Raw genomic sequence first — 27,272 nt, 5'->3', positions numbered from 1 at the left:
GCCCGGAGCCCTGACGGGGAACGGGGGCGCGGGGGGGGCCGCGCGGGGCTGCTCACCCGAGAGGGTCTCGATGGCGCGGATGGCCCAGTTCTGGTCCGGGTAATCCACGAAGGCGTAGCCGGACTTGAGCAGGACCTGGCCGGTCAGGGGCAGCTTCCTGTCGCCGAAGAGCTGCCGGAGGTCGTCGGCGGTGGCGGCGGGGCTGAGGTTGCCGATGTAGAGCTTGTTCATCCTCCGGCGCTTCATGGGGAGCCCCGCGGCTCCTCCCGCCCCGGCGGCCGGAGATGAGCGTCGGGCACGGCACGGCGCTGCGCCACCCGCCCGGCCGAGCCCGCGGCAGCCCTGCAACAGCGCCCCGCCGCCGGGCAGCGGGCGGAGCCGCGCCGAGCCGAGCCGAGCCCGGCCCGAGCCGCCTCCCCAGCAGCGCGGCGCCCCTCGGCGCTGCCCCACCGCCCCTCGCCCCACCGCCGCACGTGGAGCCGCGGCCCCCCCGGCGGGGATGGGCCGTGCTGTCCTCGCCGCGGGGACGGAGCGAGCAGGGGGTGAGCGCCGGGATGGGGAGCGGGGGCGGGGGGAGATGGAGGGAAAGCGGGGAGGTGGGAGTGGGGAGAAAGGGAAGGGAAGAAAGTGAAGGAAAAGAGGAAGAAAGAGGTGAAAGGGAAAAAAAAGGAAGGAAAGAAAAGGGGTGAAAATAGGAAAAGAAACTGGAAAGGGAAAAAAATGAAGGGGACAACAAAAAGGAAAAGGGAAGGAAAAGAGGGGAAAAGGAAAAAAGTAAGAGGAAGGGAAAGGTGAAAGAAAAAAAGTGAAGGAGGAGGGGAAAAGAAGGAGAAGGATAAACTGAAAAGGGGAAAAAAGGCAGGAGGGACAGAAAAATGGGAAAGGAGAAGAAAAGGAAAGGGAAAAAAAGAGGAAGAAAAAAGAAGAGGAAAGGGAAAGAAAAAGATGAAAAAGAAAAAGAACAGGAAGAAAAATGAAAAGAAAGGGAAAAGGAAAAGATACATGGAAAAAGGAAAAATAAAGGGAAAATGACAGAAAAAAGGGAAGGAAAAAACGAAAGGGAAAAAAGTGAAAGAAATGAGGAGAGGGAACGGAAGAAGGAATGGAGGAAGGAAAAGGGAAATGTAAAGACTAAAGAAGGGAAGAAGAGGGAGATTAAAAAGGGAAAGGGGTAGAAAAAAGGAAAAGGAAGGAAAAGAAGAAAAAAATGAAAGAGAAGAAAAAGTAAAAGAAGAAAAAAAGGATGGAAAAGTAAAGGAAAAAAAGAAAAGCTCAGTTGAAAAGGAAAAAGAGAAAAGGAAAAGGAACAGAAAAAGGGGAAAAGAGAAGGAAAAGAGGAAAAGGAAAGGGAAGGAAGGAAGGAAAAAAGATTGAAAAGGGAAAGAAAAGGTAAGGGAACAGAAAAAAAGGATAAGGGGCGGAAAAGATGAATTGAAAATGAAAAGAAAAAAGAAAACAAAAAGATGGAAAAGGAGAAAAGGTAAATAATGAGGAAAAGTAAAGAAAAGGGAAATTGAAGAAAAGTGGAAGTAAGGGCAAAAAAAATAAAAGGAAAAAAAGAATGATAAAAAGGCAAAAAAAAAAAAGGAAAAACGAACAGAAAAATGAAAGAAATGAAGAGAGGTGGAAAACAAAAGAAATAAATGAAAGAGGGGGAAAAATAAAGAAGGAAGGACACCCAAGGAAGCCCCCAGTCAGTGTGCTGCTTTGGATACTGCTGCCACACACACCTCCAGCCGAGGGACTCTGGGAGCCCAGCACGTCCCTGGTGGCTGCTGGTAAAGCCCCCAGGCCGGCTGCCCGGCAGCAAGAGGGGCCCATCCCCAGCCTGATGCCATGGGCTGCCCTGGGGGGGGGGGGGGGGGGGGTTGCTCCATGGACACCCCAAGGAACCATGAGGCACTGTTGCCTCGGTTTTGGTGAGCTCTTTCCTTCTGCGACCACAAGGCCGTATCTCTACGAAAGCGGCTGTGACCGGAGCCTAAAATAAGGCACGTTGACCCCAGCCTGGCGGGAGGGAACAAGTGTCCTTGGAGGGCAGTGCCGTGCCTGCTGCCAGCTGTCCTCAGCCGGTGGCCGTGGGGTGAAGGGCGGCGAGCGGATTCCCTGGGTGTGCAGCCAGGCTAACGAGAGCAAAGCCCCTTCCCCTCTCGTGGCCGTGTCATGCGGCGGTGCGACGGGGTAGGAATAGCGGTGACGGGTGCTTGATGCCATGCGTACAGCAAAAATAGATGTGGTCAGACTGCGATGATGCAAAGCCAGAAGAATCCTTTCTCCTCCGATTTCTTCTTCTTTGCTCCCAGCGCAGCTCCTGCCGGGCTCAGCATCGGGAGCAGCACTTTGGGGTGCCCATGGGGCTAGAAGCAGCCCCGTGGGGAGGGAGAGTAGTAGGAGCTGGTGCTTCCCAGCCCAAGGGCATACGGCAGCTGCCGGCTCAGTGCCTTCATTGAACTGAAAAAAAACACGCTGTATGCCTCGATTCAGCTCATCCTGCCCAAATACTTCACGCAGAGCTCCCACTCGAGCTCATCCCCCTACCCACAATTTCTGGCTTTGCAGAAGCAGCGTGCTGCCTTCCTTCTGATGCCATCCCAGTGTTCTCGTGGACCTCATGAGGAGGTGCAGGACCCAGGTTTTGTTCCAAGAGTGGTGCAGGCGGGGCGTGCAACGAGATCGTGCCTCTCTAAGAAGATGTAGGTTGCGTAACGCGTCTGGGAGGCAGCAGTGAGATAAAAAAGAAAAAAAAGGTGAGAGCAAGGGAAGGTCGAAGGAGGGATTGTTTAGTCTGGAGGAGAAGAAGATAACAGGCTCGTGTTGCGTGTGAAGGGCTGCTTTGAAAAATCAGGGAAAAATTGGGTGAGAAGGGAGCTCATGGTCGATCGGACACAGGAGAGGAGGAGCTGGGGACATTCCTTGGCTGGAGATGTTGGGAGCAGGCAGACAAACATCTGCCAGATGGGCAGCGCCAAACAGTAGGCATCAGATAGCCCCCAAATAACCCTTCCATCCCCCAAACCAACTTGGTTCCTTTGCACGCTGACTTATTTTCTCTTTCTGGTCAAGCAGCAGCGGCGACTTTGGGTGCTACAATATGCTGAGGGGAGCTACAGCCTGCTCAAGGAGCCACAAAGCATACCAGGCCTGGATATGGTTTATTACAGGTATTTATCCCCAAAAAGAGCCTGAAGCACACGTCAAGGAACCACAGGCTCAAGACAGAGCAAATCCAGCACAGCCAGGGAGAGTATGAGAAATACGGCATCCATTTTGTAGAATAAGCCGTTGCCAGTCCAGCCTGAGCTCCTAACAAAGGATGGAGTTTCAGGAACTGTGATACAAACATCTCCTTTTCCCAAATCTCTGTGTATCCACTCCGTGCCTAGTTACACAATCTCAAGGATCACGATGGTGATCACATTAGCACTCTGCAAAGGGAGCAGCCTGCAAACAACTCTCAGATCGCATCAATGAACTTCCTTGAAACCATCCTTTGGCTTTTAGAAATCTCCTAGCAAGAAAATGAGCAGCTGCTATGGAAGAGGGGGGAAGAGCTGCAGTCACCAGCACCGAGCACTACAGACAGCATCCAGAGTGTTATTAGTTCCGTTTTGAGTAAATAATGAACAATTTGATTGGAAAATACGTGGAATACTTTTGCTTACTGTTTGCAAGGACACGAGTGAAAATCTAGCCAGTTGCTTTCCTGGCTGTAACGAAATGGCACAGAGAAATCCTAGAGGTGGACCATGAGGGTCTCCAGGAATTCCATCTTCTCTGGGGCTGAGCATGACCAAGATATAGCAGAGACTGTCAGTAGGGATGCGCTAACGGATCTTTCACTACAGCCCAAAGGGCTTCGGCGGTTGTCCTAACATGACCTTAAAGGTATGAGCATCTAGGACCAAGTCTCTGAAGCAAAAGCTATGTCCCAGAGATGCACACCCAAGACAGCCACACAACCCTCAATTTTTACGCTGAGTTACTGGAACTGATAAGCGAACAACAGTTACCCAAACCCAAATTAGGGAGATGTGACATAACACCCTACGTGCAGAGGTGCTGACTGCCAACGTTCAGCAGCTTGACCAGCCAGACCAGCACAGGGAGCCCAGCCGCTCCTCACAACCGAGGGAAAGCAGAGATGCTGCACCTCCCTTAGTACTGGTGCAAAAATACCCCTGTCCACAGCAGAGGGTTGAGTCTCTAAGTCCCTTCCAACCCAAACTGTACTGTGAGTCTGTGAAACTGCCTGATCTTCATGGGGTTAGAGGCAACAGCACAAACATTACCTGGTTTCCATAGAACTCAAAAACCTGACAGCACCTCACCCAGCTTACACCTTAGCTCTGCAGCTCTTCACCCCCAGTGCAGACCTTGACCTGCATAACCACAGCTAACTATCAGGTTTTCCTGTAACCTTTCCACTGTTTTCCATGCATTTTTAAGACTTTGTTTGCCAGTCTCTGCAGGAAAGAGGGTCAACTCAGGGCACTTCGCATGCACCCAGCAGATGTTCTTTGATTGTGCTATGGCAGCGCGACTCAGCAAGCATCACTCCTGGCATCTCCCGAGCAGAGCTTGAAGGCCTCTTCTCAGGAGGCTGCACAGAAAAGCATCTGTATTTCGCAGCCCCCACTACGACAGAGGTCAGGGCTATCCCATGCAGCATTTCCGTTACCATGTTTCCGTCCCTTCCTGCACTCTCCAGCGCACAAATGCATTGCCACCACCCAGCTTCTCCTGAAGTTCAGGATAGGCTTCTCCCTGCTCGGTGAATTTCTGTGCTCGATGCTGTCAGAGCACGGGGACATCCCGCAGTGATTCAGGCGTGTTTCAGAAGCGCATCACATACCACAGCAATCTGTCACTCCTGCTGAACAGGGCAGCATTACACACACAGGGGAGCATCTCACCAGGGGCTGTTTCTGGGCTTGACAAGCAGCTCAGATGATTCAGCAGCAGAAAACACCCAGATAAGAGGCTCTTCTGATAGCAGGCAGAGGATATAACTTGACCAGTTCTGGATGCAGTTGATCCTCCTAGCATGGATTTAGGACTTCTCGGAACTACCAAGTATAAGAGTGTTATAAGAGTGTGGGGTAGGTGCAGAAGGGTGCTCTCCTGGCAGCAAGAAGCCATCAGACAAATTCAGCTGCCAGGAAACACACTGCAGATTGTGAAATCCTCGTTTTACTAAAATACAAAAAAGCTTACCGGAGGACACATGTTCCTGACTCTGCATTCGTCAATCCCAGTTTAATGAGTCAAAGGATGTACAAGACAGTGACTAACAAAACGTGGCCCGAAGAACAAACAGCTTCCCTGCTCTACAGGGCAGAAAGGTCAGCACCACACAGCAACTCCACCTCTACATGGAAAGCTCATTCTTGTGTCCATACCCACAGCCCTAGAGATTGCACTGATTGGAAACAGTGCACAGGGATTCAAGCTGCAATGGGTAAGTAGCTGCACACCATCTTCCAGCACAGAACACTGCTACAAGGACAAGCCTGAATGGAGGTGCAGGCTGGGTTAGGGAGATTATTACTGCTAACTTCTATTCAAAATAATCAGTGCTGAAGACTTGTTGACAATTCTTATAGATACACAATAAAAACTGAAATAAAAAAAACAGAATACCTTGGTAGCTGTAGGAACCTCCCTTTGCAAGATGTTTGGCACACTGATGTCAGTACTCCTGGCCTCTGCAAAGATGCCTGCAGGTAGGGCTAATTTCTGCAGGCCCTACAATACCACCTCTCACTTCATGCACTGGCACAGAATGTGCTGAAATGTGCTTCAGAGAGCAAAGGGGAAAGCGAGTTTTCCTTCCTACATCAGTACAGAATATAACTGAGTTCAGAAATGAGTATACTGCTACTTCTATGTGAAATATACTCACTGTAAACCAATATGGAAAGCTCAATGCATTTTCCACCTTGCAGTAAAAAATAATTAGCTCATGGATCCAACTACATAGACTCACTGTGCACTAAGATGGTATATGCCCAGTCTTCTAAAAATCTAACAGATAACTTCATAGCTGAAAACCAAAATGAGTGATGTAACGCCAATTTTAAAAGTGAAACAAACAGTCCTTAGGGGCAGTTAATGAGGATCAGGAAATGCAATCTGTCCTTCCTAGGACAGCAAATAATAGATTGTCCCTGAAAAGAACTAGGGTGTAATGCAGACACTATGTAGGTATGCAAGCACTTGCTGAATATTAAAACATTTGGCTTGCATTAAGCTAACAGTGGAGAGGGGACTAAAGCAAGCAAACACCAATGTCTTACCACTTAAATCCCAACTTGTGATGGCCTTGGTGGCACTCTCTATTGCTGAGTCAGCACAGCAGATCATACAGCTATGATTTGTGTTCTCAAAGAGAAAATAAGACTGCAGTAACAAGTTTGCAATCATTGATTCTCTCCTGCGGTGCAACCTCAGGGAAGAAACTCTATGGAAACCTCCGACTTTATGAGTAGTAATAGCACTTACTCCAGGCCTACTCCAAGGTATGGGTCATCTGTGCTACCAGGCCGGGGGCAGCTCTAGTTAGACATCGTTCCCAAATCTTGCATGTAATTTCCCTTTAAGTGTATGATATTCATGAATCCAAGCAAGCAAAAATGGTACTTCTGGCTGCTTTAAGTAGAAAATGGAAAGGAAAGCGTAATTGGAGTTATACTGCCTCCAGCATTTAACCCACATATGCAGGTAAAGATGTACTTTTTAAAAGAAAAAAGTGAAATCAACATAGTCTAAGTGTTATTACATTGGCTTGTGTAAGTGTACGGTTATCTACGTCCTACAAAACCCTCTCCCCCTTCTGAGCTCTCCTTAAAGGATTACATCTTACTTGGGATAAAGCACCTGCTAACAGCTCACCCCCCCCAATCAGAAACTCACAGTAATGCTGCTGAGCTTTAAGATGTCCTGCTCCATGTGTAAGCCATCACTGATGGATGTTCCCTCTTCCTGCTACTGTACACATTACATACAGATTTCTCTATGCACCGGATTTACATACGTGAAGGCATTACAATTAGAAAACATTTACCCAACAACACAATCTTAGTGCAAACTTTACTTATGAACTTTCTTCCATATATTATGGAATATTGTGTACACGTGGTATCCCCTTTTCAACCCATAACTTACACTTGCCAAAAGCACGGAAAAAAAATGAAACTTTTTTTTATTTTATTTTTCACTTTTTGAAAGCGTTTTACACAGGTTTTGATCTTCAGAATACCTTTGAATCAGTAGAAAAAACTAACTGAACAGTTTGTTTTTACAATAGAAACCTTTCAGGAGTCAAAATTGAGACTAAAAAAATACATGCAAAACATACTCCTTTCAAAACACAACTTGGAACAAAACACCAAACTACACAAATATGCAGAATGAAACAGCATCACAGAAGTAATCTTCATAAAAGGTGTAAAAGTCACCTATTCACTAGGCACTGTTCACTTGTTTAAACAGAAGAGACAATAAAAATATTGTCCACAAACTTGCAATTTCAACTCAAAGGCTGCAGCTAGAAATTCCTCTACACATCATGCTTTAATAGCGACCTGAAAGAAAAAAAATACACAGAATTAGACTTCCAAATACTAACAGATCTTAAAAGTTCTGATTTCACTAGCACACCTCGAGTCTGCACCAAATTTCCTAAGTGCCCAATGATCTGTCTGTCAAAGCATAACATCAGTACTACTCTGTCAGTAAGTTCCTTCACAAAGAATAAGCGCAATCACATCAGATAGACTCAGGGTTGACATTTCAGCACACAGCAGCAATGTGCAATGTAACTGGGGCTGACGCCAGTTTCCCTATGCATCAGTAAAAACAGAGTTCCAGCTGTTTTCCTTTGGTCACAAACAGTAAATATGAGAACACAGCACATTCATTCTAAGCGTACTCTTTACAAAGGGAATATGCTAGGAATGCTACTGCATTTTATTATCTTTCTGCCAAAATACAGCTTTATCTGTTATGCAAATAAGTTGTTTTCAAAAAAGCACCATTTAGATCCTGGATTAAGTTGCCTCCTCTTTTCCAAGTTGTGTCAGGAAAAGTAGTTCCAATATCAGAACCTGGGAGGCTTGGAAGTTCGGCTTTACTGTCCTACACTTAACCAAACTCTCAACATGCTACAAACTGCTGTCCTATTTGAGTTCCCAAGAAAGTAGTGCTACCTCAGAGAAAGAAAAAAAAGCAGTATTACCTAGTTTATTTTGTTGCAAACTAAATATTTGCTCTGGCCTCAAGGTTGCCACTTGCTCAATGTAACTTTAAAGGGAACTGTGATTCATATCAACATAAAAACAACCACACTGAAGTCAGTAGGGATGGGAAAGCTCAAAGGAAGAAGTTCAGGCAAAGGGGAAATCTGCTTTTGACATGAGAGCTCTAATACTACTTACGAGGTGAATAGGATCGAGATCTGGATCGAGATCTGTAGCCCCCTCGGCTGTAATACGGGGATGGTGACCTCCTCCTGTGAAAGAAGACAACAGAAACATTCCCTCCGTGAAAGTCCATGGGTGATGAGTGGCAGCAACTCTATGTAGATACTGTTATCTCAATCAATAGCGTACTCAGAAAAGCTTATGACAGGTACGAAGACCTGATCAACATTTCTACTGGAGAACAAAGCAAACATTTGAGTTTTATTAAATAGTCTTTTTATGAATAAAGGGCCAGATTAATATTACACTGGATTAATACAGAAAACAAGCTCTCCTGTATTCGCATTTGGCTATGTACGAGTTTTGTGTTTCAAGCCAAGAGCACCCCAAACAAGCAGCATAAGAACAATCACACTTTAACTTTGAATTTGAAATACTTGTTCTAGATGAAGAATCAATGTGAATAGCAGTCACTGCTGCCAACAAATCCCACCCTCAAAATTCTAGGATACCTTTTCAATCCAACTACAAGTTTTTCAGTTCCTTGCCTAGTTTCTCTAATCCCCTTAATAGTCATTCAGAAAACCTATTCAGGACATTAAACTTCTTGGCACAAATCACAAGTTTCTCCTGTGTAAAGCTGCACTAACCTGCCTCCATCCTAACCTCACCCCTTCACATAATGATGGGGGAGCCTTTGAAATAAATTCCACTGCTCATCCAAGATTCTCAAGCATTCAACAGTTACCCAGTTGCTCCTACTGCATTTGAAGATATCCTCAAACTTGATTCAAACATCCAGAAGATGCCACGTAGAAGAATGTTTTCATTTTTTACCAGATATCAAAAGCTTTCCTGGCATACCTGTAAAACTGATCTCTGTCTTGAACAGCTCTCCATCCTCCTCCTCCACCACCGCCACCTCCTCTGTGAAGGGGGAAGCAGAGCCATTTTGAAAATTTAAGTAAAGAAAGATCACCATACAAGTAAAAAAATGCTCAGGCATAGGAAAAAGCGAAGACAAGAAAACATTTGGTACCTTAACTTGACATTGTTACTTCTCTACTACCTTCATTTTTGATTCCCTGGAATGAGTTAGCTGAATAAAGTGGCAAGGTGGACTCAGCTGGCCAATACTGTATTTTACAACACCATACTCTCCCACAAGCAGTGATTTCAGAGTAGTATGAAGCCTCTGCTTTTAAGAACATTTCTATTCTGAGATGCTTATCTATTCAAGGTATGCAATTTTATTTATTTTTTAAGTAGTGAGATCAGATCACTGTCCAAAGGAAAGATGACCAAGTTGATACCATGGTTGAGGTAGACAGCCTTAGGTTTTAACACTTCACCATGCTTAAACAAAGGCATCTTCAGAACAGTGGTACAACTTCTTTAATAAGAAGTCACCTAGAACTGAAACAATAGATTATAATACTTAAACAATATTCAGTGGCCGATCTGCTACTTCCTAAGATTTAGATATAGCAAAGCACTGCTGGAAGAAGGCTGAATCAAGTTTGGATTATGGAACAGGTGTGACTATCACATATCTCTCAAAGCCCAAGAAGGCAGTAATCATACAACAGACAAAAAACCCACTGCATTTCTAATCAACAGGTCTCCTATTTTATTTTTCTCCCCCCTCCCAAAGAAGTCATCTCCATTTGGTAGATTAGGCAGTACGCATATTTTGCATCCCTATTTTGCAGGCTAAGTAACCCACAGCAACATGAGAAAAATTTTAGTATGACAACTCCATCCTGAATTCTATTTCCCTTCAGGCTTCACTGCACAAAAGGCAAATAAGGAAGAAAATGTCAAGTAATAATTACTCATTGACTTTCTAGGGTCAAGTACTAGTGTGTAACACTCTTGCAACTCAGGATTTCAAGTCCACATATCCCCTTTCCCTTATTCAAGGAAGAACCCATGGCATACACAGTGAGCTTTACAAAGCTTTGTAATTTTAGGGAATGGAAATCATTCTTGCTGGAACTGTCAATACTCTGAGTATTTCTACCCCAAAGCCCTGAATATCACATGACAGACACAGAATGGGACAGCACACAGGAAGGTCAGAACATCGCCTGGAGCACAACTGCCTGGAAAAGCTGAACTGAAGCGTGGCTATGAATTCTGGTAACACCAAAACTAGCACACTAACTGAAGTAGTTCACTTCTTACTGGCCTGCTTTTTCTCCTCTAATCCATATACTCCTCTTTATACTCAGTCACTATCAGTCTCTGCATCTATTCTCATTAGTATGCACTCAGAAGTGAAGAAATTCAAACTTCTGATAATGTTTTACAAAAAGATCTGAGCCGCAGTTCACCATCAAGAACCAAAGAGTAAAGACATGCCATACCATAATCTAAAATGAGGAATAAGTTACATCTTAAAAACAAACAAGCAGGGACAGCCAGAAAACCTTGATAAACCCTTTGTAAGAGAAGATCTGTATCATGAACAAGTTCAAGTAGAAAAACTGACAGTATAAAACTTTTATCAAGCATTCCACAGCCCTGTGGTTTTTTTGCTGGTCTCTATATGCCTTTGCCATTTTTCTAAGTTTATCACAACCCCTCCCAGGAGGAGGAAGAGAAAATGGGAGAAACAAGCCAGATGTAAGCTAGATGCACCACATAGACTGCTTTGATTATGTTGCAAGACTTCTGTTCCCCAACATTTTTGGGAGCTGCTTCAGTTGTTTTGCCTGCTAGATTTCACTTCATTATTTTTAGGACGTTAAGCAAGATGAGAATGACTGTTACTGTTCTGAGCAAGCTTTTGTACCTTGTGCAGAAAGCTTGGTCAGAGAGCTACTTTTGGGTCTCATCTACTTCACATGGAAGCCTATGTACAATAGCTGGCAAGATGAAAACCAATACATCTTGTCCTTGCAGCAGCTTAACCCTGACAATGGGCATACATTTCTCCAAGACATTCAAAGCCACTGACATAGTATGGAAATGGATTGTTAAAGGCAGAGAATACTCTTTCCCAGAACTGTAAGCAAAGCACTTGTCTCCAGCATTAATTGTCATGATGCAGAAGCACCTTGATCCCCTCCCCCAGCCCCTGCAGTGCTGAAGCACAGCTAGGCAAGGAAGTGAGAAACAGACCAAATCCACGACAACAGGCTGGGAAAAAACAAGAGTCTGCAAGTAGTAGGAGGGGAAAGAGAAGACAGCTGTCCTCAATGACTGAGAAAGACCATACAAATGTAAACATAAGAACATCTTCTATACCCAGAAGAGCACACTGCAAGCTCAGATTGCAGAATTTAGATTGTTCATCTCTGAGCTACAAGAGAACAATGTAATTCAAACTCATGCTTCTCCAAACATTGTCATCAAGCAACCATCATAAACCTACCCAGTGCTGATGCATTAAAGCACAGCAAATAACTCAGAATGTCTCTATGATTCTGGATCCAAAGGTACACTGAGCAATTAGATAAAAAAAATGAAGTGTGTCATCTCTGTGTCCAATTTAATGTGTTTGAGTCAAGTTCTGGGAATTTCACATGACAAATCCTTTTGGCAGTCCTAATAGAGAACACAGAATATAAAGCTAGCTGTGTCACCAAAACCAATTAAGCACAAACCAAGTTTTCAACAGATTTTCTATCAACTTTACTAGCCCTCCAACAACCTACATTGCCACCTGAATACTCTCCACTTCTGGGGAAGTTAACCACTGTACTGTTGAACACCTAAGACTGCAGAGAGACAGAAAGGAGATGCACAATACCCTGCAGTAGAGCATTCTCATCCAAGCTGATAGGAGTATGCTAAGAAAAGGCTTGTCATGCAAACTTCCAGTACAGAACAGGTAATCCTTTAGTATCTGATTCTTTGCTTTGGCAACATTTGAGATGTCATAATCGTTCATAGGGGATAATGGTGACCACTGAAACCTCCTACTTGTTGTCTACTACATTCAGAAAGTAATTTGGCAATAAAATGCAAACTCAAATATCAGACCAGCACCTGAATTCCCACCATTTTAATACTGACAGAGGATCAAAAAAAGATTTTTTTTAAATGAAAGTACAAGGAGTATTTATTCTTCAAAAATTTAAAAAAGCAATATGGAGTAAGTCATGCTCAAGTTAACCAGCACAAAGTATTTCTCATATCTGACCAACCTGGTTTGTACTGACTAGCCGTTTTTGCAAAGGTATACTGAGATCCCAGAATTACGAGCACAGAAATATTTTGGCACACATATGTAGAACGAAGTTTAAGAAGTAGTTCAGCACTACAAATATTGCCTCACCTGTATGATCTGCTATAATAGTCACGATCATCATATCCTCTATCATATCCTCTGTCATAGTAATCCCGTCGTCGTGAGCTGCCACTACAAGTAACGTAAGAGAATTTAATGAAACATAAAACATTAATATTGTTTCAACAGTCAGTCAAGCTATGCCATTTTAACTGGCTTAAGTTACTATCTCCCATTCTCACAGTCAAAGTGATGGTATGGGTGTTTCCCAGTGATGCAGATGGAAGCAGAACTACTTAACACTGCTGTTTAAAATGCTTGATCTTTAAAGCAGCTACTTTGCTCTTTGGTCTGAAATCTCCTAACATTTCAAGGCAGGCACATGAGGAATACTATGTGCCTGTGCCAACTCCTCATTTACTTTTACTCCCAGAAAGCTTTTGGAAGAATTCCTCTATTGAAAAAAATAAACTTAGAGTCTCAATACAACACCAATACACAGCCAGCAGCACTGTAAGCAGAAAATCTTGGGAAAACAACTGGGAAATGACTTGGGAAAACAACTCACATTCTTGGTAACTTTGTCAAATGTTTACACTATGGATAGAGCAAATGGCAGCAAAGCTGCACAGTAGTATTTGTTGAGGGACTCTTTAAAACTAGAGCTTGCAAAGCCACTAGTCTTTCAGAGCAAGCAGAGGAACATTCACTAATCAGAAACAACTTGAAACACTCAAAAATTCTTACTGGAGACTTGAATGTGTAGACAGCTTATGTTTGGACTGCATAACTAATGAACACAAGTTTCTGCTTACTGTAATCCAGACTGACCCCTGATCAGCCACTGACAAATTGTTTTGTTGCTGTTATTTTGCTTTTTAAAATACAGGACACAATGTATCCTGACCCCTATTCTTTCAGGGGGAAAAAAAAAATCTACAGCAGTAACTTACTAAGTGGGTCTTCCCATGTAGATTCCAGGGGTAGGTGTGTGAGGTCTTTTTGTTATGGAAAAGTCCACCCGGATTCTTCTTCCATCCAGCTCCATTCCATTGGCACGTTCCTTAGCCTAAGCACAGATAACATACAGTTAGCTGCACGTACGTACTACCAACACTAATTCCTACCCACTGCTTGAAATATTGAGAAAAGCCTTAAAAGATCTCAGTTAAGGCAAGTCTAAATTTCACTTATGCCTCATGCTTCAACTCTGAACCTAAACTCTAAGACATTCTAGGCCAGCTGGATATAAGCTTCAGTAACTATTTAAATGTGACTTATATTGCATGAAATATCTGTGAGGAACATCATTTACCAATTGTTTCACTGTTTCTGATATGATTAAGAGCCTTTGAGAACGCTTGTATGAGGAATCTTAACTGCTCCAGCACAGAACTTCAAACATAGCATATAAGATAGAAGAGCACTATTGTTATGTTGACACTTTTTTCCCCTCAAAGACATTTTCAAACCCTACCACAACCCTGAATATAATAATAATTGAGTCATAAGCAAATATTAAGCAAAAAATCTGATTTTTTTTACTGCCAAGTAGGCCAGCTTACATTCAAAGCTTCAGCCTACCATGGAAGTCTTACGCCAAATTTAAGGGGAAAAAAAGATACTCCAGATGGTACGAAGTGGAATTTATGCAGAAGATGAGTCTATTCACAGCACCACCCAGGGCAGGCCTGAGTGCAGAATTATACACTCAGCAAGCTCCTTTCCCTGGTCATTCTGTAGCAATTGTAAGCACATATTCCGTAGTTTGTGGTGCAGCAGAGACATCATTTCAATTTAACGCTTGTCTGGCTTTTTATTGTCAGAGAAGATTTCCCCCCCTCTTTACAAGCGAAGCACTAGAAGCAAGCAGAATGCATGTTAATGCTTCTACAGGGCACATCAGCATTTGAGAACACTGAAATACCAATCTGTGGTACTCTGAACATTAATATTAAACAGGAGATCATATGCAGAGTTTGAAAAGAACACTTCTAATTAAGAGAAGAGAGCACATGTTTTTATTTTCCTTTTCTTGTTGGCACAGTTCACACTACAGTAGGTTGATGTTTGCTTTTGTGAATTATACAACTCAGTCTGCACAGAGACCAGAATCATGCCCTTCCACTACTTCCTCTAGTACAAAGTAGGTCTCTTATTAAGAAAGGCTGACATTTATCATGAGGTCTGAAATACTTTTTAGGTCCTGAGAATGCAGGGAAGATACTGTGGCATTAGCCTGCATTATGCTTATTTCTTCTAGCGAAAGCAATTAATGCAAGAGGTTCCTGTGTCGCATTTTAAAGGTCAAGCAGTGAGTTTTCCAGGCTACATGCTGGTATAGAACATACATTCCAGCAACTGAGAACACAGCAAACATCTCACACAGTCCACACCACAGCAACTTACTTCCTTAGCATCCTCAACGTTTTCGAAGTACACAAATGCAAATCCTCTTGAACGTCGAGACTGCTGATCATACACAATGGAAACATCAGCAATTGGACCATACTTGGAGAAAACTTCCCTCAGATCTCGTTCTGTGGTGTACAGGCTCAACCCAAACACACCAAGACAACAATTTGGGTCAGGATTTGCCTAAAGGAAGAAAGAGGTATCAGAATAAAAATGCCTGCATTTGCTATACCAGGTATTGCACAAGTTTGCATCTGTCAAAGCTTCAACAGAAACACACTGCCTAGACTGAAGCTGGGTTAATTTGAAGTAGACACTTCTATTCAAACCTACAGATATAAAAGCCTTCTTTCAGAGAAACACTTTGCATTTCTAGGAGCCCTGTACAAGCTACAGTGGCAGCACAGAAAAAAAAATACTGTCTTCACTCCAAAGCCTAGCTGGTGACTGTTGAATATGGATACAGAGTAACATGGATCACATCATGCATTTTAGTTATTGCTTCCCCCCAGCTTTAGCCAGAACCTGAGACTCAACAGCTAAAAGAAAGTTGGTTTACAAGCTCTTATGTAATGAAGACACAACTACGAGAGCTTTAAATTACATGTTTTAGTTTTCCAGACTTTTTAAATCAAGGGAAGACAAATGCTTCTCCCTCCTAATCCTACCTCTGCCCTCACTGCATCCATCTGCTTGTTTACTACAGCAGGTTTATCAACATCAGCATGCACAGGTAGCACTTCTCATCTTTCAAATACACCTGAGCAGGATGCAGAACATTTTTGTGGAAAACAAAAATGAATGGATGCACTGATTTCAAGATGCATTCAAGACTACGTATGAGTCATCTACTTCTACAGCACACGTACCCTGTTTCCAATGTGGCGTCTGCGAGTAGACATGGGTGAATGGCTGTGACTGTGTCGCCGCCGATAATCCCGACTGTACGACCTACTTCTGGATCTTCTGTGAGAGCGGGAACGAGAGCGTGACCTGGTGTAGTGTCTACGGGAACTCCTCCTTGATCTAGATCTGAGGAAAAAAGAAGAGGTACAGTGTTTTTCCTCCAGAACCCTTCAAAAGTACTTCAGATGCTCATAAACAGAAGTCTAAACAAACATTTTAAGAGCCTGTGGTGTCACATGATTAAGCTTAATCAATTCAGTCACTGATCTCAAGGACTGACCAATCTTTACAGTTAGATTACCGTAAAACAGGATCTTCAACATTTTAGTTGGCTTTCAACTGCTCAAAAAGCTTCAAACTTTCTACCTTGCCTAGAACATTTACAGCAGTATTTAAGTAAAAATAAAACAGTTCAGAATTCACTCCCAAAGAGTTACTGGAAAGAGGGAACAGGAACTAACAGTAAACATGACTGCCATATGCACAACTGGAGAGGTGCACACTTCTGTTTACTCTAGCACTCAACAGTACCACCTTCAATGACAAAGAAATTTTTTTTTTTTTAACAGAGTTCATAATTATGAGCACAGGAATCTGCTGAATGCCCCCAAAACAGCTTAATAGGGTTGAAGAAATGAAGTGGTAGCACACTTATTTACCTTTTGCTGTTTCAACAGTTATTTAACACTAGCTGTTCATACATGTTTACATGTTCACCTTTCAAGTGTATGTTAGGCAAATGCGCAACTGCTCACTAACTTCAGCCCGCTTCTCCTAGGAAGTGTTTTTTGACAGTACCAGCTCTGTGTAAACGATGCCAATAAACACTCCAATTCCTCCAACTATGCCCTCAGCTCTCCCAATGCAGACAGCCCTACCTGAAAAGCAAGACAGGCCCTGGACCATCTACACTCAAGCCAGGTCTGCTGTTTGTAGTCACTGAATGATCTGCATTCCGTGTGACTACAAAGAAAACCACTGCAAGACTAAGAAGTGCACTGAACAGTTTAATACCCAAAGGTCCTTATTCATAAATCACTTGTCTTCATCATCTTTATTTGTGCCTTGAATGCCCTTCCCCTTTTGTGGAATCTGACTGAACCCAGAAGCCACTGCCGCAGGACTACGTTTCACACAACAGCACAACCACTGCCCTGGGTCGAATGATGCTCTCAATGTGAGCCAGTTTTTACACTCTCCTGAGCATTTAACAGCTTCTTCCACTGTCAGGTTTTGTCACTAGTTAGATGTCTCTGCACATTACAGTCCTCCTCAAAAAATGTCTTTGACCTCTTCAGAAGTGAGCCCAGCTAGTTTCGCCTTCCCCAGTTTGAAGCACACATACATGTCCAGAAGAAATGACATCAGCTTGTCCCATTACAACACTTAGATATGTACAGGGAACAAGTAATTGGGGAGGGGGGTGAGGTGTAAGAACAAAATACTAAAACAGAAGAGGGAACTTCCAGGAGGCAGGGAAGACAGTATAAAAAGACAATGAAATAAAATAAGAAACTCAACGTGTGCACACAGCCACATCTCAGCCATTAGTACAGGAAGCCTGAAGACAAACACAGAATCCATGTTCCAGATTACAGAATGCACCCACTACTATGAACAAAAGCTAGATCCTTCTAAACTAGAAAAACCACTGAGAGAACAAGGCTTTTAAACAGGCACTGATCATAATGCTATCTTAAATGCAAAGCACTACTGCCATTTTTCTCCTCCACTGCAAAGTCATCACAGCTGAAAGTCCTACTCCTTCATCAAGGATTGCTTAGACATCACCAAGAATCATTCTAAGACAACAAGCCTGTGCAGAACATCTGCTATTTCACTAATGAGACTTCAATAAAAACAGCGTTGTTTTTTTCAAATCAAACATGTCCACACTCCAAATGACAAATATGCAAAGACACAGATTTGATCCTAATAAAAGTTTAGATTTATAAAGCTAGCGACTCCAAAATACATTTTCAACAGAAACTACCATGCAATATGAAAGACTTCACAATGCTACCTCTGGTGAGAGCCAGAGCTAGGTGACCGCTCATGACCATATCCAAATGCATGATGGCCCTTAAAAAACAGATTTAAGGATATTGATTCTAAATACAATTCTGCTAATGAACGAGTTCTGCAAGATACTTTTGGTATTTCCAGTTGTAGATAATTTTCAGGACAGCTGTTAAATGCTCAGGAAGCTGTGGCAGTTGTAAGCATCTACTGTTCATCAAAAAGAAGACAGATGCCAGGGTACGATTTGAAAGATTCCTTGCAAATGGAAATTATTTGCAGTTACTTTAAAAACTATAGCACAGCACCAAGATTTGGAAGGCCTAGGTCTTGTGTTTGCCTCTAGCAGCATTTCAAACTATGTGAGACTGCATTCCTACATGACATTGAGGTTATTCTGCAAGCAAAAAGCAGTGCTTTAAAGACTATGGAAGCCCACGGGGTTACTACAGTGCAAAAGAACATGCTGGGCTGGGTCTCGACTTGCTTGCCACTCTGAAAAGTTCCTCAAGGAGCATGTGTGGTCTCTATCCTTAAAGCCTTTAAAATCCCAACTGTATAAAGCTCCGAGAACACCATCTGAGCCCAGAGCTGACTGTCCTGTACACGGGTTTGAACAGGACCTTTCCCAAACTGTCCTACAATTCTATCACTACTAGCAGTATTAAGCATTTATTCCTTTAACTTGACATTTCTGCTCTTGCAGTACAGGAATTGTTAAGTGTATGATCTGACAAACGTCTCTGACTGAAATACACAGCAAAAACAAACCCATTCCTCTGCTGTCAAAATTCTTGAGAAGGTATTTACCTTGCCACAAAAGTCTTTCAGACTGCTCATTTTGACCTTACAATCCAGCCTAAACACAGCATGCAACATCATTTTCCGTCATGGGTGACTGCATGATGTCTCCCAGAAATGCTATCCCTCCCACACCCTGACCCCCAGGCTCTGGTAAACCTAGTTCAGTGCTTACACACGAAAACATATTGTGAACAGCTCAGCTGGAAATGCCACCACTGAAAACCAAGCTTTTGTTTGTTTTTCCTCCTCAGAATGCTTACAAATGACTAAAGGTACCATCAATACATTTATTCCCGCACTCGGCACTGAATTATCTAGACTCTTCAGAAAATAACGTCATTTACCCTTCTACAGGCTTTGTTGCCTCTTCATCATTCCTTTTTAGTTATGTACCCTTTGCACAACACTCACGGTAAGCCCAATGCCAAGTGGGTAGCCCTGACGTTTATGGCCTTAATTTTAGACTATCGGCATATTTTGTGTCTCAGTAAGAAGTCTGTTAGAGGTTTCAACACTGTCACCGCATACAGCCTGTGCAGCAGATAAGTCAGAGTTTAGAAACGCAGTCCTAGAGGCATTTTCATACGTTCATTTGTGGAACAAATAGCTAAGGTACTTTCTCCACAAGTCTTCTGGAAGCTTAGGAGGCTGCCCAATCTTCACAGCTTTTCAGACAATTCATTTTCAAGTTCAATTAATATGTATTTAAATGGTAAGAGAGATGTCAGTTGCAATTCTTAATTATTATACTTCTTTCTCATGGAATGTATCAGCAACTATTCTAAAAGCATCACTGCTTCCAGTGAAAAAAAAACATCACCACCCGCAACATAAAACGTGGTGACAGGTCGATTTCTTTTAGTGCAGAGGAAAATAAAAGATCCAGAGCTCCTAGTGCTTCAGGCTCAGAAGCTGCCCATTATTCCAAGAGAAACTTAAGAGGCAGGCCAACTACAAACCGGATCAGCAGAGATACAAGCCAATAGAACAGAATGCCTCTCAAGAAGTCCTGCACCAAGATCTAACTTGATCGTTCAGCTTTTCAAATCCTGAAACCACACATGCCCCTTTGCGTATGCACAGATCACCAACGACCTCTGGTAACAGAACTGGACTGCGGCGCACTTCAGTTCATCTCTGACATAACAATCCAAAGACATCTGACTTGCCAAGAGGAGGAAGAGGTAAAAAGTAACTCACCTGGATTCAGACCTGGATCTAGATTTTGACCTGGAACGCCTTGAATCCTCCTTAGATCGAGATCTTGCAGGGGTGTGCCTCCCCGACTTGCCAGACCCATGAGCACTTCCGCTTCTGGAAGCAGAACGGGATTCCTGCACGCAGATATCGAAAGCCTAATTTGTATACAATTTCTGGTTTACCTACGGTCTGTAAACAAGCTCCAGTGAAATAAATGGTAAAAATTCATATCTATGTGTCCGGGCAGTTGGCATTAGAACTGCCTAGATTTTTAAGAATTTTTTCCCTGGTAGACACTTCTTTACCCTGCATATACTTTTGCTATTAAACAGATAATGCATGCATGTTTAGCAAAATATACAGGGACACATAAACAGACTAGTAATTACTTAGCGTAGTGCTTTCAGATTCCAGATTACTTCTTATCTTAACTTCATTTTTATTCCTTTTCTTCATTCTTCCGTTTCAAATTCTGACTTCTTTCATCTTCCCCACTTCACACAAATTGCTCAATATTCTACAAGTGGGACTTCTGGTCTGATAATTAGCATGCATTCACTTTCTTTTTTTTCAAATTTCAGCTTCACTTATTCCTGAGCTTCAAATAATTCTCATTTATAAAACTTGTCAAATGGCGACTTCCGCATTTTCCTTCTTCAACATTAACCTTAATAGAAAAAGAACAGGATGAAGATATTTAAAAACTCCAGGATAAAATCTAGTGCCAAAACTGAAACTAGAAAAAAATGTTCTGGACTTTTACTACATATGCAGAATCGTATCTACCATTTCCCTATTATTTTATAAACAGATTCAGTTTAAGCTTAGCGCTACATAGCTAAATTTAGTATTTAAGCCTATATTTAACAGCAAATGCACAACAGATCAACTAACGCTCTACTGATCAGTGCCAGCATGAGGAAACTCGCACACTTCGTACTTTATGAGCCACATACTGAAAATCAACAAGAAGTGCCTCAAGTCAAGTTAAGTCCCTGCTGCAGTCAGAGATGCCTCAAAGTGGAAGAACGCAGAAAGCAGCGCGGTTCCTCTTTCAGCCACTTACTTCCACAACCTCTTTACTTTCTGGGACACACCCACAGGCTAGAAGCCTGGTGTGAGTGCTCCCCAGCACACTGTGTCCGCTCTGCCTGCACCAGCCTGGTTACACGCACAGGCCTCACGTTTCCAGATGAGAGTTTCCCCAGAGTGAAAACACACTTCCGTGCCAAACACTCACACACTGCTCTGGAAGAATATCCCGTCTGCTCTATTATTCACTTGCACTCTGCTTTGGTAGAGACCTAACCTAGTTAGCACTTTCAGACTTGATATTTCTTTACAATCAGTAGAATGCTTCATACTTCAGGTACATGGCTCCAACACGCTGACTATTATTTTAGTGGAGTTGAGGAAAAGTAAAGTCAGCAGCAGAAATCTATTTGGGCTTCTTTCTAAGAATAAACAATTCCAACTTTTCTGTCAAGTCAGGAACGCCCACTAAAACATCAGTCAGGATTATCTCTAACCTTAAATCTCAACATTCAACTTAACAGGCATTCTGTATCAAGCACTCAGAAAATCATTTGCTAAACCGATGCTTAACTGCACTTAAACTGCTTCCATGTGACTTACAACAGAAATTTGCTATTTACAATTGCCTGCCATAAAATAACAACAGTTGAGGGGAGAGGAACTTGCAGCGTGAAGCACATTTTTAATTAATACTGAGAGCAATAGAAAGAAAACAAAGTTAGTTGAGGCCGTGTTCTTCTTTACCAAAAGAGTCAAGGTGTTTTAAGACATTACCACCACACTTAGCAACACTGCAAAGGGCAGTGGAAATACTGAGACCTGAATTACAAATAAGCTTACCCTAAGCCTGCTGTTTCCTTCAAAAGAAAAAGCCCACATAGATGAGTGTTCAGCAAATGTAAAAAAAAGAGTCAGAAAAAGATTTTAAGAAGGGATTAAGCAAAAAAAAAAAACAAGTAAGGCTGTTCTACTTTTGAGGGAATCTACTTCCACTTGCTGAACCTAACTCTCTTGGCAGACTTCAGCTAGGCAAGAGCAATGCCCAAAGACAGAAGGTCTCATAGTGACAGGACAAGAAATGCATGCTGCTGTGGGAGGGAGGCAACAAGGAGCACCATGCACAGCAGCACTCCCCACACCCTTCTCAGGATTTCTGGAAGTCATTAAGCTTTGAAGAAATACAGTAGGAAAGTGGTATTAGTATAAGCAAATGGCTGACGTCTTCATCTGCAAGCCCAAACTTTATGCCCCATTATGTGACCTGCTGAGGGTCCATATAAGTTTGTCCCATAGTTCACCGATACTGGGACATCCACTACTTTGTTTCAGTCTTAACACAGGGCTATTTTTCCTTCTTGCTCCTTTGTGAATTTTGAGCTTTAAAAAAAAAAAGATGCATCAGGCTCACGTCATGTGGAAAAAGAAGAAAAACTTTTGTTCCTGCTATATTCCAATACTTCTGGTAAGCAGATCAAAGCTGGTGCTCCCTCCTGAAAAGCTACTGTTTCTAGCCTTGAATTTCTGAAGCACAAAGTTCCCACAGGCAGAAGCAGCTGCAAGGTATGCACAGGGAGGACTGCGTTACATCTGTACTTCTCCAATCCAGTTTTTCCTCACTCAGAACTGCAAGTTATAGATTCATTTCTCAACTTAAAATAGTCAGTATTACTGGTACTGTTTTTACTAAATCCTTACTAACTTAGTTTCTACTTGCTTTCCTAAATAAATGTATACAGCCTACCACTATCCAATACGAAATCTGACTGCAGATTTATTCAAGGTGCAAGGGTGCCAATTTGACACATGCTCAGCCTTGCTATTCCCAAATTTAACAACGGATCCAGCAGCAAAAGAAAAATAAAGCAGCTTCTGCTTGTCCCCATGAAGCACAGGATCACCTGATCACTCAGTACCATGAGCTGCCAGAACACAACCCCTCAGCAAAAAAACCCAAAGGCTTTCTGACAGCTCAGGGTACTGCACTGCCTACCAAGAGGTGTGGCCAAAAGCTGTCGGAGGAGGTACAAAGAATGACCTACCTTGGTGGCATCATGTTACCACACTGCTTCTAACCTTCCCTAACTCTCAATTAATTCACAGGGTGAGTAGCTATCTGCAGGCTGCGAACGTGCAGAGGAAGCAAGACTTTCTGGCAGCCAGCCTTCTTTCCAACCTTACTTAACTACACGCACTCCAGTGAGCACAGTCACTGTGAATGAAAACAGAAGCGTCCTCAGAAAAAGCTGTAGTTTGTTACGGTGTGCTGCCAGTATTCTGGTGGTTGAAGCAGTGTATCACTGAATAAGTTATGGTTTCTTCAGCTTTAAAGTTTCTAGAGTTTAATCTCACCATGAAGCATAAGCTGAGAAAGAATTTGACTGGGAACATTCAGAAAACAAACAAACAAATTATGGCATAAGACAGTTTAAATTCATGTTGCCTCCAGAACAGCAAGTGCCATTACTTGCGGAAGCACCCAGTACTGCTTCTTCATCCCCAGAACTGACACAGTACTCACAGCTACCTCACCCAGCTGGAAATGAAATCAGAGAAATTCAGCTGATTCGGTTCCCAGATCTAACTGTACAAACACTGCTACAAGGAACACACTTTCAGGAGCACAATTCTTGTTGGCAGCATGGACTTGGAACAGCTTAACAGACAGTTGTAAAGTCATACCCTAAATTATTTATCCAAGCAGTGTTCCTACTCTGCAAGGAAATTTCAGTGCTTGCAGCTTGAGGAAATAGAAGGCCACTGACTAAAATAAAAGCTTTGGTTATTCAAACAAACACACCAACCAACACTGGTAGTAATATTCAAAAAGCCACTCCCTCACCTACTCTGGAGTAGCAGGCTTGTAACTAAATGGCTATATCTTTTAGTTTCACAAACAACTGCATACAACTTACCTATGAGTCAAAGTTCAGTTACAGAGGAATAACATTCTTCTTCTAAACATGCTCTAGTCAGGTGCAACTTACTTTAAGCCTTGTTTATGGTGAAGATGTTCTGCCTGTTACTTACTTTTTTTTAATAAAAGTACAGAAATATAGAAATAGACATACTTTACAAAATGATGCTTCAAGAGACTCTACAACAAGGTCTTAATGTTTCCAATCATTCTAACAAAAAAACGCACTATGCAGGTTAGTCTAATAAGCTTCACTAAATTTATGCTACCCTCTTAAACTGATTTTGAACCTGGCTTGCACAACTGCAATTCAGTCTCCTTAAACTAATGTGCAGAAATCCATTTTGGGTACATAAGATGCAACGCTCCCTAACAGGAAACATACCTAGTGTAAGAGTGGCACCAACTGCAATGAAAAGAGGACTGGGGGCAGAATGAGTCTATTACTTAACACCAGTTTTTTGTATCCAATACCATCTAGCATTTTTAACCTTCAAAGGTGACATTTTTCTGACCTACCCTACCCTGAAATAGTAACACTCACATCCTACCAAGGTTTTTTGTAGCAAAAAGGCCATTTTCAAAGAAAGATACAACAAGACACTGCAATTCCCTCCTCCCCCAGGTTTATTACATCGTATTTCAATTCTTTTGATCCCTTCAGTGAAGATTTAAACTTGAAGCTCCCTACCACCCCCACAACTCCTGGCGCTGTAAGTTAAAAAGCTGCAGCCTGATGCTGAAACAAGCAAAACACAACAGTAAGAGGTACAGACCTCGGAGACTAAGGAAGGAACAACTACAGGTAGAAAATCTCTCCCCAGAAGCGGATCGAGAGGCAGTGTTGGAGGAAGGATAACAAAGCACGAAAGAGGCGGCGGGGCTCCTCCTCAGCTCCGCCGCTCCCACCCGAGCCCCCAGAGCCGCCCCAGGGCCTGAGGGGCCGCTCTCCGCCGGAGCCGCAGCCCGCGGACGGCCGCAGCACGGGGAAGGCCGCCCTCGGCCATTTTGTCCCTCTCGGCGCTCCCGGTCACCAGCCCAAGATGGCGCCGGGCCGCCTCACCGCCCCGCCGCGCGCCCCCACCTCCTTCCCCGCCGCCATTTTCCCGGCCCCGGCCCTCCTCCGCGGCCTCCTCACCACCGCGCGCCCCTCCCGCCACCCGCTCCGCCCCAACGGCGACACGGGGGCGGCCGCTCCGCCCGCCCAGAGCCGTGGGAAGCGTGTGTGTGGAGGGGAGAGAGGCGGCCGGGCTGCGCGCTCAGGCTCCGTTTATTACCCGCTCGCCGTAGTTCTGCTCCCCGCTGTCGCTCATCGTCCCGCTGCGCCACTCCCCGCCAACGCCGCGCCGCGCCGACCCGACCCGATCGTCCCCGGCGCCAGCGCTCTCCGCAGAGGAAGTGACGTGTGCCGCGTGCTACGCACCCCGCCCCCCCTCACTCTTCCCGCCCTGAGGAGAGGCACCGCCCCCTCACTCTTCCCGCGTAAGGAGAAACCCCACCCCTCACCGCCTTCTGAGGGAAGCACGGGCCCCGTGGGGAAGCACCGCCCCCTCACTCTTCCCGCCTAAGGAGAAGCTCCGCCCCCTCACCGCCCACCTGAGGAGCCGTGCGCGCAGCCCGAGCGAGCCCGCGGAGCCACCTGCAGGGCATGGTGCAGGTGCTCCCGCCCGCCTAGCCGGGGGAGGCGGCTGTCAGCAGCAGACTCTCTCTTCCTCACTCACGAGTCGTCGTGGCCATCTCCTCCTCCTTTCCCAAACCGCCCAGGGCACGGTGTGCCCACAGCCTCCAGAGCTGCCCCTCTGCTTCCACATCAGGACAGGTGCTGCTTGTCACCCGCAGGAAGCCAACGTGCTGCCAGGGCCCGGGGAGGGCGCTGCGTCGGGGCTCCCCAGCTCACCTGCCGTCTTTCTCAGCCGCTTAAAGTGAACATTTCCAAGTGGTGTGGAAACAGCTGAAAAATTATTGCGATCACCAGGGTTTACCTTTGAGGAAATAATCAGTCGAAGAGCACCGCTTTAGTGGTGAAAATGGGCGCATTTCTAAAATAGCCACGCGAGGGCAGCACAGCATCGCTGAATCGTTCCTTCATTAAACAAGCTGAGTCCCAGTGTCCTTCTCGGCTGTAATTTGCTCCTGCAGTACTCTGTGCCGTTGAAAAAAGGTGTCAGCAAGGGGCTACAGCAGTAAGATGCCAGACGAGCATTCCAACAGCAAACTGCGAAGTGAAGACAGCCGTTTGACCAACAGCTTTAAACACCAGCACTTCCACCCTGCAGATTTCCTGGTGATGGCTCCTCTGCCCAGGGAGAAAGCAGCTCTAGTTGCACCACCTTTGACGCTCACAAGAACAGACAGGCTGGAGGCTGCCCGGCTGCCTTCCCTCTCTCTCCCAGCTGTAGAAGACGAAGATGAATGTATCAGCTGAAGAGAGAAGAGCGATATTTTCTCAGTTGTCAGCATTTTAAAGATGCTGCGGCTTTTTTTAATGCTGTTTTGGGGGGGGGGGGGCTTTGTTTCAATGCTTTGCTAGTGTTACAGCACAGTTAGTGACACTGTGATACTTATAAGGAAGACTGGAGGGATGCGGTCACAGGATGTGTTTATGGAATCACTGAGAACTCAGTTCAGAAAAATCAGTTTTCTCTGCATGCTGCTTGTAAGAGAAAGAAGGAACATCCTGTACCAAATGGGCAGAGAAAGATGTCTGATACGAGCTGTCAAAGTTGGTCAACGTTCAGCAGTGCATCCTTGAGGTTCTGGGTTGCATTTATAAACCATCACATTCACCCAAAACGTGCAGCATTTGGATGAAAGTGCCTGAATTGTAGGAGGAACCTGAATGTCACTAGCACAGGACTTGTATGCACGGGGTCATTGACGCATATTTGCAGGGATGCTAGCTGAGAAAAATTCAGCATATGGGACATATTTCCCTCTTGCTTGTATTTCAAATGTTTTGCTGTCTGACCAAAAGGAAAAAGCACGAGCGTTGAAATTTATGAAGAAATGCATTCATCCTATTCCCTGTGCCAAATAAGCCCCTCTGAGATGCATCTGCATACATCAGATTGTTTCCCTTATAAAATCTCGCTTTCAATGGCCGTAGTTTAGGATTAAAAACCATATTTCACTTAGGACAAACACCATCCAAATAACTGAGAGCAAGCCTGAAGTTAACCAGGTGCCATTTGGAGGTGAGAGTAATCCTCACATGCTTCCACCAGCAGAACAGCCCTTGCAAGGCCGCGCTACCAAGACTGAGTTGGGATGCACCAATTCATTTTCAGCTGGCTCGCTTTGCAAATGCCAAAGAATTATCAAT

At 44.0% G+C, this 27,272-nt stretch overlaps 2 protein-coding genes across 10 annotated transcripts in view; both read right to left on the bottom strand.

Annotated features, from left to right (window-relative positions):
- IGF2BP2 (insulin like growth factor 2 mRNA binding protein 2) overlaps positions 1 to 361 on the bottom strand; it is a 16,936-nt gene extending 16,575 nt beyond the window's left edge. For all 8 annotated transcript variants that reach the window (XM_021393876.1, XM_021393878.1, XM_021393879.1 and 5 more), the window contains exon 1: positions 57 to 361. In XM_021393876.1, the coding sequence (XP_021249551.1) occupies positions 57 to 246 (190 nt within the window). In that variant the 5' untranslated portion in view covers positions 247 to 361. The remainder of the gene's footprint in view (positions 1 to 56) is intronic.
- Positions 7,183 to 25,381, bottom strand: TRA2B (transformer 2 beta homolog). 2 transcript variants are annotated; one of them, XM_021396942.1, is made up of 9 exons: positions 25,228 to 25,381; positions 20,002 to 20,135; positions 15,942 to 16,104; positions 15,067 to 15,255; positions 13,611 to 13,726; positions 12,706 to 12,789; positions 9,285 to 9,347; positions 8,436 to 8,509; positions 7,183 to 7,583 (listed from the first exon to the last, which is right to left on the bottom strand). In XM_021396942.1, the coding sequence occupies exons 1-9, from the start codon at positions 25,261 to 25,263 to the stop codon at positions 7,573 to 7,575; spliced, it is 870 nt and encodes a 289-aa protein (XP_021252617.1). In that variant the 5' UTR covers positions 25,264 to 25,381; the 3' UTR covers positions 7,183 to 7,572. The 2 variants fall into 2 exon arrangements, with proteins under 2 accessions (XP_021252617.1, XP_021252618.1); XM_021396943.1 differs by lacking the exon at positions 7,183 to 7,583 and having other exon boundaries at positions 8,428 to 8,509.

This window comes from Numida meleagris, chromosome 4 (assembly GCF_002078875.1).
Source record: "Numida meleagris isolate 19003 breed g44 Domestic line chromosome 4, NumMel1.0, whole genome shotgun sequence".
NCBI lineage: Eukaryota > Metazoa > Chordata > Aves > Galliformes > Numididae > Numida > Numida meleagris.
The sequence above is the reverse complement of the archived record's forward strand: the minus strand, read 5'-3'. Positions and strand labels throughout refer to the sequence as shown.

Coding starts and splice junctions, on each gene's coding strand:
- TRA2B (XM_021396942.1), bottom strand. CDS start 25,263: ATGAGCGACAGCGGGGAGCAGAACTACGGCGAGCGG. Junction 15,256..15,941: donor GACGCCACATTGGAAACAGG/GTACGTGTGCTG, acceptor TTCTTCCTTTAG/GCAAATCCTGACCCAAATTG. Junction 9,348..12,705: donor TATTATAGCAGATCATACAG/GTGAGGCAATAT, acceptor CCCCCTTCACAG/AGGAGGTGGCGGTGGTGGAG.